This window comes from Pocillopora verrucosa, chromosome 4 (genome assembly GCF_036669915.1).
Source record: "Pocillopora verrucosa isolate sample1 chromosome 4, ASM3666991v2, whole genome shotgun sequence".
Classification (NCBI taxonomy): Eukaryota; Metazoa; Cnidaria; class Anthozoa; order Scleractinia; family Pocilloporidae; genus Pocillopora; species Pocillopora verrucosa.
The window spans coordinates 6,097,256-6,119,298 of record NC_089315.1 but is presented as its reverse complement, the minus strand read 5'-3'; the positions used below and the strand labels follow the sequence as shown (position 1 = coordinate 6,119,298).

At 40.6% G+C, this 22,043-nt stretch overlaps 1 protein-coding gene across 1 annotated transcript; it reads left to right on the top strand.

The window, feature by feature from the left end:
• The first annotated feature begins 507 nt into the window (after positions 1 to 507).
• LOC136280269 (G-protein coupled receptor GRL101-like) lies at positions 508 to 4,510 on the top strand. The gene is made up of 8 exons (XM_066165253.1): positions 508 to 560; positions 789 to 860; positions 1,958 to 2,029; positions 2,478 to 2,549; positions 2,724 to 2,795; positions 3,160 to 3,231; positions 3,706 to 3,777; positions 3,937 to 4,510. Exons 1-8 carry the CDS (start codon positions 508 to 510, stop codon positions 4,508 to 4,510), a joined length of 1,059 nt encoding a protein of 352 aa, XP_066021350.1.
• Positions 4,511 to 22,043: the final 17,533 nt, after the last annotated feature.

Genomic DNA, 22,043 nt, shown 5'->3' with positions numbered 1-22,043 from the left:
GCACAACAGATCTACAGGCCTCCAACTGCTTTTTGTTGTTGTCGTTGTTTTATTAAATTTATCAGATTATTCGTTCCGCTTCGTAAATCAAGAATTAATATGAAATATCATGAAGATCACATATCTACTGTTGCATTCTGGATCTTTGTCCAGGACTGACCGTTTATGAAATTCTGTCCTCTGTATAAAAGGCATCAAGAAGTGCCTTCATTAAATAAAAAGATCATTCCAATTTCCATCATTAACAAATTTCCATATCTATGTCAAATTTGATTATAATCTTATGTTGTAAAATGAGTAAACGGTGAATTTAGCACAAACAACTCTTCGCTCAATGACAGTGATGTCGACTTTTGCTCACAAGTCAAAACAACGGTAACTGTCTTCGACAACAGCCCTGAAAGGTTTCAGTAGTACCCCTATCTAAGCAGATAAAATTCTGGTGGATCTCTAAACTAATTGTCAGTTTAATATGGTAAATAACGCAGACGCCTGAATGACAACGACATGAAAGGGTTGAATGGAAGTGCCTTCAAAAACTTGACAATGCTAGAGGAACTGTAAGTTAATGTATCAATACTGTTGTGGAGGGAAAACTGTTTTTGTAACGCAGCAGCATTCCCCTCTCTTACCTCCTTGTCTATACTTGTTTTTCCAATTAACTTTTTTCCTTTCTCTTTTCTTCCCTTCCCCTCAGTGATCAAAAGACGATTCGGTAAATAACTTTTATAATAAAACTAAACATATTTTACATACAGGTCACAAATTTTTTTTTAATTTCAACACAGATGGTTGCAAGACAACAACTTCACGGAATTGCCTCCTAATTTATTCCAAGATCTAAAAAGCTTGAAAGAACTGTAAGTTATTTCATTCCAAGCTTTCCCTTGTTTTAACTCAATGACTACATAAAGTGTTCTAACACTTAGTAAAATTTTCCTTTCTTTTGTTAAATCACTGCTAGTGTATTTTAACACAGATTCTGGTAGTATCATACTTTTCGTCCCTTTCTCTAACTAGAGCATATAGAAAGAAAATCTTTTCCAGTTGCAAATTATAAAATCTTTCCATCTGCACTCATAACACGTTTTAAAATTGAACCATCTAGAATTTTGTGTTTGTTGCTGAACTAACATTTCAGTGACAACGATCATACATACAACAATGAAATTCACGCATGTTATGAATATCAGAGTTGTTTTTATGGGTTATCTTTCTCTGTTTTGAACCATGTTGGCATATTTTCTTAGATCACGAGCTTAATGATTTCATTATTGATCCAAGAGGAAGCTATTGCCAGTGTTGGGGAAAAGAGTTCAGTATGCACGCAGATTTCAAGTTTTCAGCGGCCTTCAATTGCTTTTTGTCATAAATATTGACCAAACTAAATGAATGAAGTGACTCTTGAATATTCTCTGTACTGTAAGACAAAACATCGCATGTGTATCACTACGTACTTCCCTTTGTTCTTCGGTTGTTTCTGATGACCAGAATCTTTATGTATTTTTACCTATAAATTTCAGTTTGCAGACTTAATGAAAATGCATTTTCTTGTTTCGTCATTCCTATCAGCTATCTGTCAAATAACAAGTTGAAGAGTCTACCAGACGGACTTTTTAACAGCCTTTCCAAGCTGACATATTTGTAAGTGAGTTAGTTATTTAACCAAAGAGATAATTGGACAGAAACAAATGATCATTCTTAAAATACTTTTTTAAAAGCACAGCCATCATCGTTGAAACATCATGAAGTTTTCCAGCTCGTATCTGCAAATCTTAATTGAAGTAGACGATGCTATCTTATGTATTTCTTGTGCTTCGGTTAGTAATGTTAAGTTACTTTGATGTGTAAGAATTTAATAGCTTCTGATTAAATAGCAACCTAAACAATTCTCAGATTTCAGTTGGTAGCTCTAACATAAGCGAAATTTAAGTAACTGTGTAATAATTGTTTTCAGGGATTTATCAAACAATGAACTTGAAAATCTGCCAGCGTATGCTTTCAAAAACATAAGAGCGGTAAAATTTCTGTAAGTAAGATTGATATCGTCCCAAAATATTAAGAATTGTTTTAAAAGATTTTCTTGAAAATAACTGCACTTGGTGACTATAAAAGCTTCTCAGTGAATGACAACTTACATTGTAAATTACTTCTGGAAGGCAAAGGTTGTTTTGTTTCCTTTTTATCTGAGTTGACAATATCTAAGAATTTGTTGTATTGCCGGATCAAACGACCCTGGCATTAATTTTGTAATTTGTAACAGAGAGTGAACTTGAGAGTTTTCGCGCTTAATCTTGAGATCATTAAAGATAAGTCTAATGTGTTCTTTGAAGATTAAGATATAAAGACTGGGAGCTATTTTACTGGAAAACGTTGCCAGTCGCTGCCTTAACCGCAAATCTTACAACAACAAAAAAAGTAGAGCTAAAGATATCACTACACATTTCATTCTAAACTGCACATAATGCTTTCTTCAGGAAAATGGAGTACAACAAAATTAAGAAGCTTCATGAAGATCAGTTCCAGGGCTTGGTGGAGCTATTAGATTTGTAAGTGCATTTAGAATTTAAACCATTTTCCATAATGATTTGAATCTTAAACCGTATACAGTAATATTTTTTTACTGTTAACTCCGTTATTGCTCAAATAAAATTTGCCCTAACCAATCATATTATGTTACTGTACTTTAATATTTATTTCCTTATCCGTTTCCTTTGTTTAAGATATCTCTCGGAGAACAAAATCGAGGCTCTGCCTGATAACATTTTCAAGGGCGTTAAAAAGCTCAGATCTCTGTAAGTACAGTTAATCACATACAAAACATTCCAGAATATTTGAAGTGATAGAATGAATATGATATCAGCGTTCAAAGTCTGAGATTTTTGTCCACAAATTTACCACGATGTAGAACAGGGGTGGTGCCAGTTATCTTTCTCAACAAAGCAATGTTTTTTTAATTTATATTGCACTAAAAATGTGCCTTTATATAACATACTTTTGGTGCACCTAGGTGGATATTATGAAAAAGCGGAAACAAACATTGTGGAGATCTATGTAGTCTTAACTGAAATTCCATGAGAATTTATTAGAATGAGGAATGTGACTGCTGAAAGTCCCCGTTTTGGTGTTAGTTGTAAATAGTTACGTTCTTCGTTTCAGGAATATCTTCGGCAATAGGATACAAAACGTTACCAGCACGACTTTCAACTATGCCCACGAATTGCGAATGTTGTAAGTTTACTGCAAATGACAGATGTTTATCTAGGCAACTAAACTTAGTTGCATATATTGAAATCAGATAACATTCTTTTGATTTCGTTTTTTCAAAGAAAAGACTTGTGCAAAGTAATTTGGAAAATAACATAAATGTACTAAAGGAATTTTTTCCCTGGAAGAGTCCGGAAAGATGTACAGCGAACGACCTCAACCGAATGGGCTGCCACATCCATAAAATCAGTAGCCATCAAAAATTTCCAAGAAAGCAAGACGGGACTTAAATGACTACTTTTGAAAGAATCTTTGAGATAACATCAAGCTAGGGTCCGTACTGAAGATCCTCAGCTAGGTTCCTGATTTTGTCTTTTTGGACAGTCAATTTGAACATTAACATTAACTTAATGAATCTTATTATTGAAATTCACTTTTTTAGGTTATTTATGATATAAACCAGCTTAAAATTCACATTATGATTATTTTAAATCACAGGTTCATGCATTACAACCTGATGGCCGAGCTCCCCAAAGGCTTTTTCAAGCATTTGACGCACATCATCAGAGTGTAAGATTCCATGACGATCCTTTCCTTCACTCATCCCTTTAAACAATTATTTTAATAATAGTCTATGTTATTAATCAATTAATGATTATTAAGGGATTTCAATGATGCAATGATAGTGTTATTTCTTCTTTTTTTTTTTCTTCTTTTTTCGAATTCCAGAACTTTGGACACCAACCTGATGTGCTGCCATCTCGATCTTTTCAGGCAGGATTCTGATTGCGAATACTCCTTCAATGACAATTTCGCAAGCTGCCACTCCATGTTCCGCCACCATGCTCCAAGGAGAACTCTTTGGATTGTCGGTCTTCTCTCGTTGCTAGGGTCTTTATTCGTAGTTGGGTGGCAGTATTTCTACCCTGATAACAATGTGGTCCAGTCTATCATGTTGGTGAATCTGGGTGTATCTGACGGCATCATGGGGATATACCTTATCATTATTGGCATAAAAGACCTGCAATGGTCAGGGGAATACTACCTGCATGACTATGAGTGGCGCACCGGTTGGTTTTGCCATTTCAATGGTGCCATGTCTGTCTTTTCAAGTGAAGTGTCAGTGATGATGATTTCTCTGATCGCATTGGACAGACTCAAGAACATCGTGTTTCCTTACACCTTTGCAAAAATTACCCCAAGGCAGACCTGTCTAATGTGCGTAGTTATCTGGCTGGTGGGAGGCGTTATGGCATTCCTTCCCTTGTCTGGAATGCACTATTTCAGCGAGTGGTACTTGTAACGAGAGCACACTCGGAGATCACGTGCACCTCAGGTGACACATGATACAGCGGTCGATGTTATCTAATCGCAAAAGGTTTTAGATCACATATATCTACATGAGAGCGCACTTAGTTTACAAATAAAGACTGTTCGTTACCTAGAAATCGTGTGTTTATGGTAGAACGAAACATGGTACCAGGAGTGTAGCCTCTTCGACACGATGACAACTACACCACCTCAAGGTTCAGCGAGTGTTCAAGCGCCGACGCCATGTTATGGAATACAAAGCAATTTACCAATTCCGTCGCGATTGAATTTGGCAGGAAATATTTCAGAAAACTGGAAGAAGTGGAAGCAAGTGTGGGATTCGTTCGAAATCGCCTCACGTCTTAACCAGCAAGAAGATAAATACCGTGTAGCTACTTTCATTACCTGCATTGGAACCGAAGCCCTCGAAGTCTACAATGGTCTTCCGTTCGAAAAAGAAGAAGACAAGGACGTAATGAATACAGTTCTGGAGTTGATGGAGAGGCATTGCATTGGCCAAACAAATGTCATTTACGAGCGATACTGCTTCAATAATAGAAAACAAGAAAGCGGCGAATCATTTGACACGTATCTCACAGCGCTCAAAACTCTCGCGAAAACGTGCATTTTTGGTCCACTCACCGACGAATTAATTCGTGATAGGATCGTCTGTGGAATTTGTGACACGGGAACTAGGAAGAAATTACTACAAGAGCCCAAATTAAATCTTCAGAAGTGTATCGATGTATGTCGATCAGCCGAAACAACTGCATCGCAAATGAAAGTCATGAGTGGAAGAGAAGAAGTCAACGCACTCAACCACAAAGAGAAAAAAGACGGCAGAGACGCCAGTCCTAAGTTAGTTAATTGCAAATACTGCGGCAGAAAACACGAGAGATCAAGAGATAAATGCCCAGCGTTCGGAAAAGAATGTGCGAAATGCGGCAAAACAAATCACTTCGCCAAGCTATGTAAACAGAAACTTGGTGGGCGACAACGAAGAAAAGAACGGATTCACCGAGTGCGAGACGCAAAAACTTCGCAGGATTCGAGCGATGAAGAGTACTGCTTCACGATTTCATCCGAAAATCTGGAAGAACAAAGTGTCAAAAGTGTCAGTAGTCAACCCATCAAATCGAAAATCTTCGCAACAATGGAGATCAAAGGTCATCCCGTTCGTTTTCAAGTCGACAGTGGCGCCACCTGTAATGTGATAAGCAAAAACGATTTACCGAACGAGTGCCCGATCGCGCATTCGAAACAAGTCCTCAGCATGTTTAACGGATCGAAAATGGAAACCATTGGTAAATGTCGTGTTAATCTGGTAAATACCAAGGTTGATGAAGAATGCGAAACAGAGTTTGTTGTTGTCAATAACGACTGCACGCCACTGTTGGGTTCCAAAACGGTGCAGAAAATGAAATTAATCAAAGTGCGTTACGAGAATATCTCATTGGTACAAGAAAAGACAGAAGCAATGGGCCTAACGATGCAACAAATAGCAGCAGATTTCCATGACGTTTTCACTGGAGAAGGAAAATTTGAGAAGAAACTTCACTTAGAGTTGGACACAACCGTTGAACCAGTGAAACAGCCTGTTAGAAGGATTCCAGTGGCAATGAAACCCAAGTTAAAGCAAGAGCTCACTCGTCTCAAAGAACTTGGTGTTATCAAAGCAGTTGACACTCCAACAGATTGGGTCTCAAGCTTGGTACTTGTTAAGAAGCCCAACGGCAAGCTTCGCGTGTGTATCGACCCTCAGCCACTAAATAAAGCTTTGAAACGCAGCCACTACCCTCTTCCGGTTATCGACGATCTCCTGCCGGACTTGTCAAAAGCTAAAGTCTTCAGTGTGTGTGACGTTAAAAACGGGTTTTGGCATGTCGAGTTAGATGAAGATTCAAGCTATCTAACAACGTTTGGCACTCCATTTGGTCGGTACCGGTGGCTGAAGATGCCATTTGGCATATCACCCGCACCGGAATATTTCCAACATCGTTTGGATCAAGCCATCGAAGGCCTTCCCGGTGTGTGCACAGTTGCAGACGACATCCTCATCTCGGGTGAAGGTGACACTGTGCAAGAAGCAGTGAAAGATCACGACAAAAAACTGCTAACTCTACTTGAAAGGTGCCGCGAAAAGGGAGTGAAACTGAACAAGGAGAAGTTCAAGTTGAAGATGACAGAAATCCCCTACGTTGGTCATGTGTTAACAAGAGATGGACTAAAACCAGACCCATCCAAAATAGACGCCATCAAAGGCATGAGGCGACCAACAGATGTGAAAGGTGTACAGCGGCATGTTGGTCTAGCGAATTACCTGACGAGATTCTTAAAAAAGCTGGCAGACATTTGCGAACCTCTGCGACAGCTAACGCGCAAGGATGCAGAATGGCACTGGAGCGACGTCCATGAGAGCGCCTTTAAGAAGATCAAAGAAGCAGCTTCCCAAGCACCTGTCCTCCGATACTTTGATCCCGCCAAAGAGACTGTACTTCAATGCGACGCCTCGGACACTGGACTTGGAGCTACGCTTTTACAAAATGGTCAGCCAGTGGCATACGCATCGCGATCCCTGACGGATACAGAACGCAACTATGCGCAAATAGAAAAAGAACTGCTAGCCATAGTGTTTGGAGCCGAGAAGTTCAACCAATACACTTATGGTCGCAAAGTGATTGTTGAGAGCGACCATAAACCACTTGAAGTTATTTACCGCAAACCTCTCGTGGCCGCCCCCAAGCGTCTACAACGAATGCTACTTCGCCTGCAGAAGTATAACCTCGAAATTGGTTTCAAGCCAGGCCAGCACATGTATCTGGCAGACACACTCTCTAGAGCACCCCTTCCCAACACCACATCGCGCGATGAAGTGCTAACCATCGACAAAGAAGTTGAAGAAATACATATGGTCGAGTTTCTGCCACTCCGCAAAGCTAGCCTAGACGATATCCGTAAAGAAAGTCTGCGAGACAGCACGATGCAAGCACTTCAGAAAGTCATTCGAGAAGGGTGGCCTGAGACCAAGATTGATCTCCCAAATGACGTCACGCCATACTTCAACGTTCGTGACGAGCTATCAGCGCAAGATGGAATTATCTTCAAAGGAGACAGATGTGTAGTTCCAAAATCCCTCAGACCAGAAGTCCTATCCAGAATCCACCGATCACATATTGGCGTGGAAGGATGCTTGAGACGCGCGAGAGAAAGCGTTTTCTGGCCAGGAATGAACACAGCTGTGAAGAACTTTGTCAGACAGTGTGAAACTTGTCGAACCTTTGAGATCTCCCAGCAGAAGGAAACACTCCACCCACATGAGGTACCTGACCGGCCATGGTCCAAGGTTGGTGTTGATCTGTTTGAGACAAACAACCGACATTACCTCGTGACCGTAGATTACCACAGCAACTACTGGGAAGTCGATAGGTTGGAGTCCAGTGCAACATCTAAAGCTGTTATTTACAAATTGAAGCAACACTTTGCAAGGCATGGCATCCCGAACACTGTGTTTTCCGACAATGGCCCACAGTTTGATTCGGACGAATTCAGGAGATTTGCTCGAGATTGGGAATTCAATCATTTAACCTCAAGTCCCGGACATTCGCAGTCCAATGGTATGGCGGAAAGCGCAGTCAAGACTGTGAAAAGGCTTATTAAGAAGGCTAACAAAGATGGAACAGATCCTTGGCTCGCGATCCTCGACCACCGAAACACACCCTCAGAAGGCATGAAAAGCAGTCCAGCACAACGACTAATGAGTCGTCGAACAAGGACCCTACTCCCAACAAGCGAGAAGCTCCTTAAACCCAAACTCGCCGAAAATGTCCAAGAAGGAAAATGGAAGACAAGAACCAAGCAGGCATTTTACTACAATAGAAACGCTCGAGATTTGCCACCACTGAAAACTGGAGACTCAGTGCGCATTCAGCCCACAAGCAACCCCAAGGCGCCCTGGAAGAAAGCCACTGTTCAGGAACAGGTGAACATGCGATCCTACAAAGTCCTCACAGAAGATGGCTCTGCCCTTAGACGAAATAGAAGGCATCTGAAAGCAACTACAAAAGAGTCTCACACGCCAACAACCCAGATGCCCAAGCAGACAGAACTTCCCTCGCCATCTAAACACATTGAACAAGAAACTAACGCCAGTGGTCACTCCAGCTCAGAAGTAGCGAAGCCACAGGAGCCAGCGATCGAGCAGCCTGCGACTGATCTAGCATCGCAAGCTTCCAAAGGCAACCAGACTCGCAGTGGTCGAATAACGAAGCCCCCGTCCTATCTGAAAGACTTTGTTCGTTAACCTGAGTCAGTGTCATGAGAGACAAAGACATTACCGGACTTGACTAGTTGATTCTTTTGGATAGTGGTTTTGATTTTTTTGTTTCTCATGTTTGTTTTGATTGTTCCGTTGTTTTCGTTTTGTTTCTTATGAAAGAAAGGATGTAACGAGAGCACACTCGGAGATCACGTGCACCTCAGGTGACACATGATACAGCGGTCGATGTTATCTAATCGCAAAAGGTTTTAGATCACATATATCTACATGAGAGCGCACTTAGTTTACAAATAAAGACTGTTCGTTACCTAGAAATCGTGTGTTTATGGTAGAACGAAACAGTACTATGGCAATAATGTAGTGTGCCTGCCCCTGCAGCTTTCCCCTGAATTACAAGAAGGCTGGGAATACTCCACTTCCATTTTTATCGTTTTGAATTTTTCCCTATTCATCTTCATCACGGTTGCTTACGTTGCCATCTTGTGGAAATCATGGTCGTCAAGTAGACGGCTTGGTGTACATGGAACTGTTCGTGAAATACGAGCAAGAGCACAAAGTGCACAAGCTAAAAGAGAAAGAACACTTGCCAAAAGAGTCTTCTTCATTATTCTGACCGATTTCTTGTGTTGGATGCCAATCATTGCTATCGGCATCCGGTCCCACGTCGAGGAAACATTTGATCCTCCTGGTGATCTGGCAGTGTGGATTGCAGTGTTCGCTCTGCCGATCAATTCAGCTATCAACCCATTGCTGTATACGCTTTCTACTCCACAGGTAACGTTTCTTTTTTGGTTACTTTGGAATAGCACCTACCGTTATGTTCAAATTTGGTTTCGTGCCAGAGCAGGCTGGCAACTTAATTTTGTAATTGTAACGATTGACATACAAAACAAGCATGAAAAAGTAAATGATCGGACAGATTTTTTTAGCTTCTCCACCGTTAACTTTAACCATAGAGACCAACGTGACTTCTAAATACGTTACTTGAAAGTCTTTACGTAAACTATTCAATATATTTTGAATGTCTAGGTTCAGCCTGTGTTGAAAGCAAAACTGGGGAAGCTGTGGTCCAATGTTCGATCTATTTTCAGGAGAGGACAAAATCAAGAAGGTACAGTTTTAAGCTCCATTGAAAAATACCATGATAACAATAATTGTATTCCAAACCTTGAAATGAACAAACTTTAAATTTCGCCAAATTGAGTATTAGCAACCCAGTTTTCTTTAAGTAACATATGTCATTTTTACTCATAAGGCTTTCAACTGGTATGAAATCGTACAAAACTCATGTATTTTTTAATTTTTTCGAATAAGAAATTGAGCAAATTATTGAAACCACAAAGGTGCAACTGGCATTATGTAAAGTTGTAGCAGACGTAGAGGAGAAAACCAGAATGATTTTAAGTAGAGAGGGGATCAATGTAATAAATCATCAAGTTTAATGAAGGCAACGACACGTTTAGAAATCATGATTTCAGTTCGATTTTCTTTAATACACAGCTTTAGAGATACTAACCATCAGGAACATTGAGACGAATAGTTGCCGTTTGCGACAAATTTTTAAAATAAGGTGCTAGCAAAACCTCATTCTACAAACAATTCTAAAAATATGAATCACTATACTTCTGTCTGAAATTATTAGATGACGATCCATTCTGAATTGTTTGTCTGAGCGTCTTTTTTTTCCCTTTGGATAAACCTTACAATGACCATTAATTTTTTATTGGTGTTCCTTTTTATATCAAAGAAGCAGAAAATGATCAGCAGGGACAGATTGGAAATGGGGATGAACATGCTAACGTCGAGGAGGGTAAAAAATATAGTGCTTCTCAATCTAATCACATATCTCCTCTACACCTCTATAGGGTTCTATGTGCGATACTTTTCTTTCCTTTCTCTTTTCTGTACTTAATTCCTTTTTTTCATTTTTCTCCCCCCTAGGAGAACAGATTGAAATGCAGTTAATAGCACAGATCGAAATCCCTGAAGTGGAAGCCCCTGAATTGCCTGCTCCCCAACCAGGTCAGTAAATAAGTGTAGAATTTTTTATGCCAAAGACAATGTTGTAATTGACTTTGTAATTCAACTCTCTTGCCAGGTATGTATAGTCTACTCAATTAATCTATCAAATATGAGCTCTTTCAAATAAGATGCCTAGAAACCACAGTATTATTTTTCTGCTCTGATAGTTGCTGTAGGTGCACTTCGAGAAAGGAGAGATCAAGGAAGGGTTTCTCGTATGACACAAATGTAATGAAATTAGGTTGTATTAATTTTGATTGATAAGTTACCTCCAGATATTCTGGTGATAAATTGCCCTAGCACTTGTAACACCTCCACTCATGATATCACCATTCCTTTACATTAGTAAACTGTAATGTGCCAAAGTATGCAGTATTCCAGTATGGAAGGAAGATACCATCGTCCCCCATATGGTGTGATTGTAGTAAATGAATGATACGTATGTATTGACAATGATTATTCGTTGTTTCTAGTTTTCAGTTATATTATATGAAAAATAACTTAAAGATAACTCTATTCTCTGTTGGCAGAGATTGAACAAGCCTGTGAGGGGGATGCGAATCCATCATCCTCAGGTAAAAATTATTTATGAAAGAAATATCAAAAGAAGGCATAGACAACCGCTCTATTTACAAAAGAAGTACCGCAAAAATCACAGTTATACAAGGTGACTTCAACTGCATATTGCACCTTACAACCGATCATAAGAATCGCCAAAATGAAGAAAGGTAATGCGTCTTAACCGACTGTCTTTGGCAGAGGTGTTTTCCGGCTACCATTTTCATGCGCACTAATTAACTTGCAGATTCAAATTTGAGCTTTGTAACTCAGTGATATTTGATCAATCAATGAATACTTGAATAAATATATGAAAATCTAACGTACGTAAAATACATTTGTAAAGAAATTTATTTCAAAATAAAACATGAACCATGAGCATTATGTCATGTTTTACTCTACTTGTTCCTTAAAACAGATTATGAGGATGATTTCGACATAAGACCAGCCTCTGCAAAGACTGTGGAAGGTAAAAACCTTTTCAATTTTCATTTTTTTTCAAGAAATGTCATAACTCTACAAAACAGCGAAAGGTGGCTGGTGCTAACAAGCTGGCGCACTTGGTATACTTGATTGCATGGTTTTGTATGTCAAACAAATAAGATTAGGGTTATCATATTAACACGTAATCACCAATCAAATCACAGATTCTAAGTCTAAGGCAGGTAGAAATTGAAGAGATTTCAGTACCCAGTAACAAAGGTAAAGGAGATAATGGTTTTTGATTGGTCACTCAAGAGAGTAAGGCATTTTATGAGTAATTAAAACATCTGTTTTCCCTTGGTAGTCACTGGAAAAATTCTAGTGTTGAAATTGGTGAAACATTTATAATTTTAATTCCTGAGTACAAAAACAAAATTTAATGACTGTATACCAACTTACATTGTATCAAATAAATATTTTTTTAAAGAAGCTAGAAAAGCTGAAGAAGAAGAGGAGATGCATGAGCCTGACATGAATGTCGTAGAGGAAGGTAACATTTTTTATAAATCAGAAGAGATAAACTCAGATTGGTCCACACATGCTTTATAAGGTGACGCATAATCAGTCCACTCAATTGGCTGAAGATCACTTGAAGTGCTCTGTCGAAGGGTCGCGATTCACATCGGGAGTTGATTACATTGAGGAAAAAAACACACCACTTGAGTATTATTATACCTCCTCGTAACGAAGAGCCATAGCTTTTTATACAATGCTAAAATCCTACATTTATGAATTTATTGAGCCGTTTTACATGTTTGTTTGTTTTTTAAGCGATACAATAATAATTTGCCCAGATACAGAAAACAGAACCGCCACTTACCACAACTCATTGAATGGAAATAGTGACTTTGATGTTGTGTACCTCAGGTTTCAAAACACTTCAACACAAGCAAGCAAAATTAAATGAGCTGTAATAAGTGGCAGCTCTGTTTTCTGTACTTGTGCAATTTAGTACTGCATCGCTTGAGAAAAAATGAGCGCGTTGCATTTCTATCTCTTTTCGTGTTCCGTCCAGGGGAAGAAGACGTGTTTGATACCAGGCCGCTTTAGTACTTTGTTTTTGCATCAAGGTAAATGCTTATTACGTTTGCTTTAATACCGAATACCGCTGACTAAAGGGGTACGGAAAACAAATCCCTCTAAAGAAGGTAGTTTTTTTTTGTTACATGTATCCAATCAGAATAAGTGTAATATTTGAGATGTAGAGTGAAAATATTTGATGCGTTACGGTGTGTATGCATGTATAGTTGACTCATGATTACTTAAACTATCAGTTTGTTGAACCCGATCTATATTCTGAATCAAAAGTGACTTTTTTGATGCCACTCACAAAGCGTAACTCTATCCTAAATTTTTTTACTCCTTGGCTAACTCAAACCAGTTTCAAATTAGAGATTTCACTGCAACTGTAATGGTTGAATTTATTGGAGATGAAGGAGATGAAGTCTGATTTGTTGTAGCTATAATATAATGCTTGTCTTTTTCAAAGTCACTTGCAATTTTTTTCAGGCAGCCCATTCATTGTTGGCAGTAAGGCTACCAAAACATTTTCAAACTTATCAATTTTTTCTCTGCTTGATTATGATTTGAAAAAGTATAACTTAAAAAAAAAACTTCTGGGTGGCTAATATGCTGCACTGATGAGTGCTCTCTTTGGTTATGCTTGTATATTCAAACTTGCCTTCTGTCCTTAATGCACTGACCAGCTTCCTGATTGACAGTCTGGTAACCTGACTATTTGTGCAACTGGCCGGTAAGCCGTCAAATTGAATGGACTACCTGAGCTATGACCACTGGCTGACTGACAGATGGGCTGATTGTCTGCCCGACTGTCTGCTGGACTCTCCACCTGGCCAGTGGGCATGGTTATAACTAACTGAATTAGATTATGGCTGCAAAACACTTCAATACAGACATGCAAACATTCAACGCTTGACTGACTGAATTTCGGGTCCGTAGATCAAACAAACAACTAATCGATAAGTTAATTTTGCGTTCACTGATAAGCGTGCTTTTTCCTTTGCCTCTGACAGTTTCCGAGAGCCAAAAACATTGCCATTAGTATGGAGACCGCGAGGGCTAGAGAAAAACTAAAAAATTTCAAGGAGAAAGGAGAAAAATAATTCTAGTAATCAATACATACTGTCTATGGTAACATCTTAGTCTTTAATTTCTTTTTCTTAGATTTAATGTTATCAATACTCAGTAACTTTGCTTTCTGAACTTATCATTGTATGGTAACAAGATATAGTTGGAGTGGAACATATTGCGCTATATCTGAGTGGCGTGTAATTTCTTTTTCTTAGATTTAATGTTAACAATACTCAGTAGCTTTGTTGTCTGAACTTATCATTGTATGGTAACAAGGTATAGTTGAAGTAGAACATATTGAGCTATATCTGAGTGGGCGTGTAATTTCTTTTTCTTAGATCTAATGTTAACAATACTTAGAAACTTTGTTGTCCGAGCTAATTATTGTATACCTTACACTCTATCTATCAGTCCATCTTCCTTTTGTTTTGTTTTGACCGTTTTTGGTTTGCTTGTTTGTTTCTTTTTGGAACATGTAAATTTACCTGACACTTTGAGTCTGTTAGTTTTAGCGTATTTCTAAAGACCATGATTGCTACACCGCAGTTAAGTCGGATGGCTCAAGCGGAACACAACAGTACCAGGGGTGTAGCCAGCCTAGAGTCCTGTACCTCTTAACCCTTATCACATCACTCGTGCAAATTTTGAAACAAAAATCGAACTTTCTTAGAGTATAGGCCTAGACAAGTCGAAAAGCTGGCTATGCTCCTAGTGTGATAAGATATTCTATTCTGCATGCTGATCTTTCCATCATTAATTACAATATAGCTGAGTAAGTGTTTTGATTAGGAATGCCTTTCTGGATTTAAAAGTAATGTGTAAGTTCATTTCCATGGAAATTGTTAGGTTTATTCGGAGTTTACTCGTAGTTTAGAGGGGAATTGATGTCCCTGAAGAACTTTCTTTTAGAGTTCCTAATATAGAAAAGAACAAATGGTGTGATAATAATAGAACACTAAGGGTCTTGAATAAGAATTATCAGAGATTTATCTGTATAACAACTATTTATGGCTCATTTCTAGTAGCAGAGTTAGTAGACATTAGGCGGTAAAACAATAATCTGAATAGTTCGAACATTACCACAACTCGTCCAGCGAGTATTCAGAGTACGTGTCGAGTTGCCTAATTTCCTTAGTATCTCTAGTTAAAAAAAAAAAGGTAAAAATGTCACACAAAAAAAGAGAAACAGTTACTGGATAAGACGTCACGCATTAGAGATTTACAATATATTGAAAGACCTAAGTAGCTCATTTCTAGTAGTAGGCCTCCATCGGTCAGGGTCGACCATGGGTATAGCATCCTAATTGTGTGTTTGGCTGGAGCATCTGCGACTATGACTGTGAAGGCCAATGCGTGAATGGCAGTCCCTGCCGCAAGTGCTGCACGTGTATGCTGTTTGTTGGACATTGCTGATACGAAGTTTTCTGCGGGTCCGCCTCCTTGTGGCAGCTTGTGTCAGCTTCTCTTCTCCTGTTTTGAGGTGCCTTGTAACGGCTCCTCTCCATTGTGACCGATCAGCTGCGAGATTTTCCCAGGTCTCTGTGTCAATTCCTAGAGCCTTCATGTCACGCTTCAAAGCATCTCGGTATCGCAGCTGTGGGCGTCCTCTGCGTCTACTTCCAGTGGCTAGCTCACCATACAGTAAGTCTTTGGGGATGCGGCCGTCTGGCATGCGATGAACGTGGCCCAGCCAGCGGAGTCTACGTTGCCTGAGTAAGGTTGACATGCTTGGCAGGCCCGCACGAGACAAGACCTCTGTGTTTGGGACTTTGTCTTGCCACGAAATTCCCAGGATGCGGCGGAGGCTTCTCATGTGGAAGGTGTTCAGGCGTTTTTCTTGTCTGGCGTACATCGTCCATGTCTCGCTGCCGTATAGCAGTGTACTGATGACACAAGCGCTGTATACTGCCATCTTGGTCTTCTCTGTGAGCATGGGGTTGGACCACACACGTGTAGTGAGGCGTGCAAGTGTGGCAGCCGCCTTTCCAATTCTCTGGTCGAGCTCGAAGTCTAAGGAGAGATTGTCAGTGACAGTGGAGCCTAGATACGTAAAATGATGGACCACTTCGAGCTCGTAATCGTCGATGGTAACGGATGATGGTGTTTCTGTTCCTTGTTCCAGGACTTTAGTCTTTTTCAGGCTGATGGTAAGCCCAAAGTCTTTGCAGGCCTGAGAGAAATGGTCCATGAGTGACTGAAGTGCTTGCTGAGTATGGCAGGCTACTGCTGCATCGTCAGCAAATAGCATGTCTCTTATCAGGGCTTCACGCACTTTGGTCTTTGCTCGGAGACGGGCAAGATTGAAAAGCCTGCCATCTGATCTTGTATGCAGGTAGATCCCTTCTTTCGATGCGCCAAATGCATGTTTCAGAAGGAAGGCAAAGAAGATTCCGAAAAGGGTTGGGGCAAGTACGCAGCCCTGTTTGACACCGCTGTTGATGTTGAATGACTCAGAGGTTCTGCCGTTGAACTGCACAGTCCCCTGCATGTTGGCATGGAAGGACTCAATCAGGCTGTGTAGTTTAGGGGGGCAGCCAATTTTAGATAGAATTCTGAAGAGACCCTCTCTGCTTACAAGATCAAACGCCTTGGTCAGATCGATGAAGGCAATGTACAAAGGCATCTGCTGCTCTCTGCATTTCTCCTGAAGCTGGCGGAGGGAGAATACCATGTCTATCGTTGATCTTTCTGCTCGAAAGCCGCACTGTGACTCTGGATAGATACGTTCAGCCAGTTTCTGAAGTCTTACCAAAATAATCCGAGCAAAGACTTTGCCCACAACGCTGAGTAAGGAGATGCCCCTGTAGTTGTTGCAGTCACTGCGATCTCCCTTGTTTTTGTAGAGGGTAACGATCTTAGCATCCCTCATGTCTTGTGGTACGGCCCCTTCTTTCCAGCACGCACATAGGACATTATGTAAAGGCTGTAATAGTGTAGTCTTGCAGTGTTTGATCAGGTCAGGGGGGATCCCGTCACTGCCTGGAGCTTTCCTTGAGGCCAAGCTGTTGATAGCCTTGCTGAGTTCGTCATTAGTGGGTTCGTTGTCAAGCTCTTCCATTACAGGTAAGCATTTTATGGCATCAAGGGCTGATGATGTTACTACATTCTGTCTTGAATAGAGATCAGAGTAGTGTTCCACCCATCTCTCCATCTGTTGTCTCTTGTCTGTGATGGCTTCCCCTGAGGTGGATTTAAGGGAAGCTGTCTTGTTCTGGATTGGACCTATTGATGTTTTGATGCCTTCATACATCCCTCTTATGTTCCCAGTAATTGCTGCAGTCTGGATGGCTTCGCTGAGTTCGGTCCAGTAGTCGTTGGCACAGCGTCTTGCAGTGTGTTTGACTTTGTTCCTTATAGCTCGGAGAATCTGCAGATTTTTCTCGCTGGGTAATCGCTTGTATTCCGTTAGAGCGGCACGCTTTGCTTCTATGATGGGGGTCATCACAGCGGATTTAGCTTTGAACCAGTCATGCGATTTCGAGGTACTTTTTCCAAAGGTGGCCAAGGCAGTGCGGTGCATTGTATCCCGTAAGGTGGTCCACTTCTCAGTTGCGGAGTCCCCTGACTGTAATGTTGCTAGATGATTCTCAAACCTCTCAGCAAATTGCTCTTTAAGATCAGGCTGGCTCAACTTAATGACATCAATACGAGGGCTCCCTTTCTTCTTGCCACGGTGGAACCTTTTCGGATGGAGCCTGACCTTGCAACACACCAAGGAGTGGTCTGTGTCACAGTCCGCGCTGTGGTAAGAGCGTGTGTGGAGGACGTTCTTAATAGCGGTTTGTCTGACAAGGATAAGGTCCAGCTGATGCCACTGCTTGGAGCGCGGGTGTCTCCAAGAGACCTTGTGCTGAGGTTTGGTCTTGAAAAAAGAGTTGGCTATGCAGAGTTTGTGATAGGTGCATAGCTCGAGCAGTCTCTGGCCATTGTCGTTCATCTTGCCTATGCCAAACTTTCCAAGGCAAGAAGGCCATGATCTTTGATCAGCTCCTACTCTGGCGTTGAAGTCGCCCAGAAGGATAAGTTGTTCTTTGTTTGGGATGTTGCTGATCGTGGCTGTGAGCTGATCATAAAACTCGTCTTTAATTTCAGGTGTAGCAGAGAGTGTTGGAGCATACACGCTGACGAGAGTTACAGGGCCTGCCGTGGTGTTCAGGCAGAGAGTGAGGAGTCGCTCTGAGCCGCTGTTGCCTGGCTTTACCATGTTCAGCAGGTTGTTCTTCACTGCAAAGCCCACCCCATGCTGACGCGGTACATTGGGGCTTTTCCCCTGCCAGAAGAAGGTGTAGTCTTTCTCCTTCAGTCTTCCAGAGTCTGCAAGTCGTGTTTCTTGTAAGGTGGCAATGTCCACATTAAGCCTCCTAAGTTCGTCGTTAATGATGGCTGTTTTCCTGGAGTCGCTGACGTCCTGAAGGTCTTCTGAGAGGCCCGTCAGCATTGTTCTAACGTTCCAGCAGCCTAGTTTCAGGACTGGTTTCTTTTGATGATTTTTGTTATTGCCTGGTGCAAAGTTTGCAGTCTGCCTGTTGAATATCTCCTAATCTCCATGCACCCAATGAAGAAAGCAAACCGTGGTGGGACAGCACCTTATTGACTGGGGGCTGCCCAGCTTGAGGCGGGCGGTAGCTGTCCAGTGGGATTCGAAGATCCCTCCCACCGACGAGAACAACCCCTGGCGCTTCACTCTACGCCAATCGAGCAGTAGCTTATCACCGGTAAACTGCCATTCTCCGTGTTGTGTCTACGCCATGGGCGTAGCTGGAGTGTCCTCTCCAGGTGTAGTGCGAGGTGTGTTGGTGTGTAGTGTAGGCGGATGCTAGCCTGGGCAGTGTTTTATGGAGAACAAGCTGTTGCCCATGTAACATGTTCCCCCTCTCCACGTCACTGATGGGGCCAAAGGAACAACAAGGTCGTTACAATTTGGGACCAGTGCCGTCGCAGGAGCTGCCAGCACGGGTTGAATTCAACTTCGAGCTGCCTTAGGGACTCCAACTCCGGATTTTTCCTCGAGGTTTACTCCTGAAGCCTTTTCCATGTGTGGATATAGCCGCAAGGCAGCAGAGGTTTGGGATAAGGGTTTTCCTTCCCCTAGGTAAACTGCCTTTCCAGGCTAGCGAGCTCTACCTGCCCTGTGCTGTAACCCTAGCAGGGGTGGCTGCGGGGCTGTAAACACTTGCCAAAGGTGTCACCCCAGACTCTGGTGGGCGGGGTCGTCCATGTCCCCGTGGTAGGCTGAGGTCCAACCTGTCCTACCCCAGTGCCCATTAAGAATGAAGAATAGAATTCTTATAACTCGTATGCGAGCAAAATGACAACTAAAAGGTAGAGTGACGTCTATTTTCGTTATGTTACTACGTTCTTTATGAACGCAAATTCCTTAAAAAGAAATTAGAAAGATGTTGTGGTAACGAGTAACAAGTCAGATATAGGATATTAATTGGTATAACAACAATTTGAATAATTCACTTCCACAACAAGCTTGTAAGTGCTTTGCATGCAAACTGAGTTTAGAATTGTTAGAGGGAAATAAACAAGGTCAGAATTCGTTTTTTAGAGGTTTTTATAGAATGAAAATGTTTTAAATAGGTCATGTCTTAGAGTTTTTATAACTCGTTTGCGAGCATTAGTGACCTCTGTCATGGCTGAAGCCTGCTTGTTTACATAATTCGTCAATATTATTAACATTAACCTGAAAATCAAAAAAAAGGAAAAAAAAAGGTCTTAGAATACCGCTAACTTAGTTATTTAGTAGTGTTTATGAATCTAATTTTGTAGCCCATTTCTAGATTTTTTAACTCACAACGAGAATTCTAGTTCATTTTAGTACGTGGTATTCTTTTATATCTTTGTTAAAACGGGATCATCAACATGGCTTCTACAGTAAGAAAAACTTGAATGTGTAAGTGGCTTTTTGAGGGAAGTCACACAGAGTTACGAACAGGGGTTCAAGATCTACTTTGAAACGTTAACGAAGACTTCAATAAAACATCTTTAAGACCTTACACATGAGTCCGTTCTCAGTTTACCCTATAAAGGTTTCTAAGTCACGCTTCAGGTTCATCCACAGTGTGGATTATGTGCCTCAATGACCTGTTACAAGTAAACTGATACAAAATTGCTTTCTGTATCTCTCATAATGTTGAACTTTTTGTTTTTTAATGAATTATTCAGTTTAAGTTTTTCCCAAAAACTGAGCTGTTTTCTTTTGACACCATAATGTATCTCCTTGACGCGACTCTCTTGAGGGTTTTTGGTAACCCCCCCCCCCCTCCCCCATGTAAAATAAGGCGTAACAAATATATATTTCCGGGAGGTTAGGAAACATTTTTAAGCTTTTCATTTTCTATCCAAAGACTTCCACCAAGGGTGGGTGGGAGTGACGGTTAATATTTAAAAAACCCTCAGATATGAAATCTTTACTGCACTGTGATTGGTTTAGAAGTCTCGCACCACCCTTTTAGGGTGTTGACTCTTCATGAATTTTAGTCCTTAGTGACTGCTTGTGATATTTCCTTCTTGTCAACCGCTGAGATAACTTAAGAAACTCAATAATTTGCCATTTTCTAGGGGAATAGAATTTACACTCCAAATTTACATTTCCAGTGAAGGACTCGAAGGTGTAACATGTAGAGCTACACAGCTATAATGACAAGACTTGAAAGAGACCTTCAGCTAAACCTGAGTAAATCGAGCCAAAAACCTGAGTAAAACTAACTTAACTTAACTAACTTAACGTCTGTACAACTCACTAGAAGCAAACCGGAAAATCTTCCCTTCCATTCTACACTCTTCCTCATGCTTCACAGCTAACCTTGCCTCTGGAAGCTTTACACAGTGAGGACGAGCATAAACGTGGGGTAAGAGAGAGAAAAATCTTATTAGAATGAAGGAAGGTGACATGCCTTCCCAGAACCTCGCCGATTTTTTCTCGCTCTCTTTTACTCTTCTCTCCTCTTACCGCGGGCCTATCACCAGCTATGCCTTTAACGACAAAAAAAACAAACAAAAAAAATGTTTTCTCACAAATTTAATTCACTCAGAACACATCTACATGAAGTAATCATTTTATAAAATGAACATATGGAGCAAAGGTAAATCAATAGAAGGTGTTCATGCATATCAGCTTGTTAATGAATACTTCTGCAGTTAAACCACTTTTTACATATAATTACAACAACAACAACAACGTATTTATTTAAAGAAATATAAAGTTTACAAAACTTCATGTCCTGCAAATAGCTACAATTCTAATCTAGGCAGGACAAGACTTTAACTAAAGGCGTTATAAAATTACATAAGAAAAAAGAAAAGAAGAAATACAAAAACATACAGAAAGAAACACCTTACATATAAATTCAAGTACAAGAGATTTTGTTATTTGAAAAAGACTAAAATTACAACTAGAGGTATATACATTATATCAGGTTAACTTCACAAAATATTCTATTAAAAAATTAACATTCATAATTACAAATACAACATTCATTTGAATTATACTCGAACTTATATTATCTTCAAATTCACCGGTGTCTTCTGTAAAAACTCCATTGACGGGCCAAGCTAAGCTTTGAACTCCACCTCGAGACAGAGATTTCAACATTTTAGTGCGCACCTTTGATATATGATTGTGGAACACCAGGGTACGCGTATCGTCGACTCTCAAGTGTTTTCATTCCTATCTGAAATTGCGTTAGTTAATCGTATTCTTCCTACTTTTTTCTTAAGCATGAAATCTTCAATAAACTGTGATTCGTTTAGAAATCTCGCGCCACCCCTTTTTCCTACATACGACTATGGAACACCAGGTTACGAGTTTGGTTCGTTAGCGCGTAGCGTCGACTACAACGCCTTTGCGCATTTACGGGCGGAACGGGGAAAGACAGAATGTGGCTGAGACTTGTCCAGAATCATTTTATACCACTTCGATAAACAAATCATGGCCGGTGATAGAAATTGACTCCAATAGCGCGAATGGTAATGTATACTGAAGAGGTTCGAATGGTGAGGACTGAGCCGCTCTCCTTGTTTCAGCCTATATGACGAGCACGTGATGTTCGTGTGATTTCTCAACCAGCATGCATTTCGTGCTGGTAGA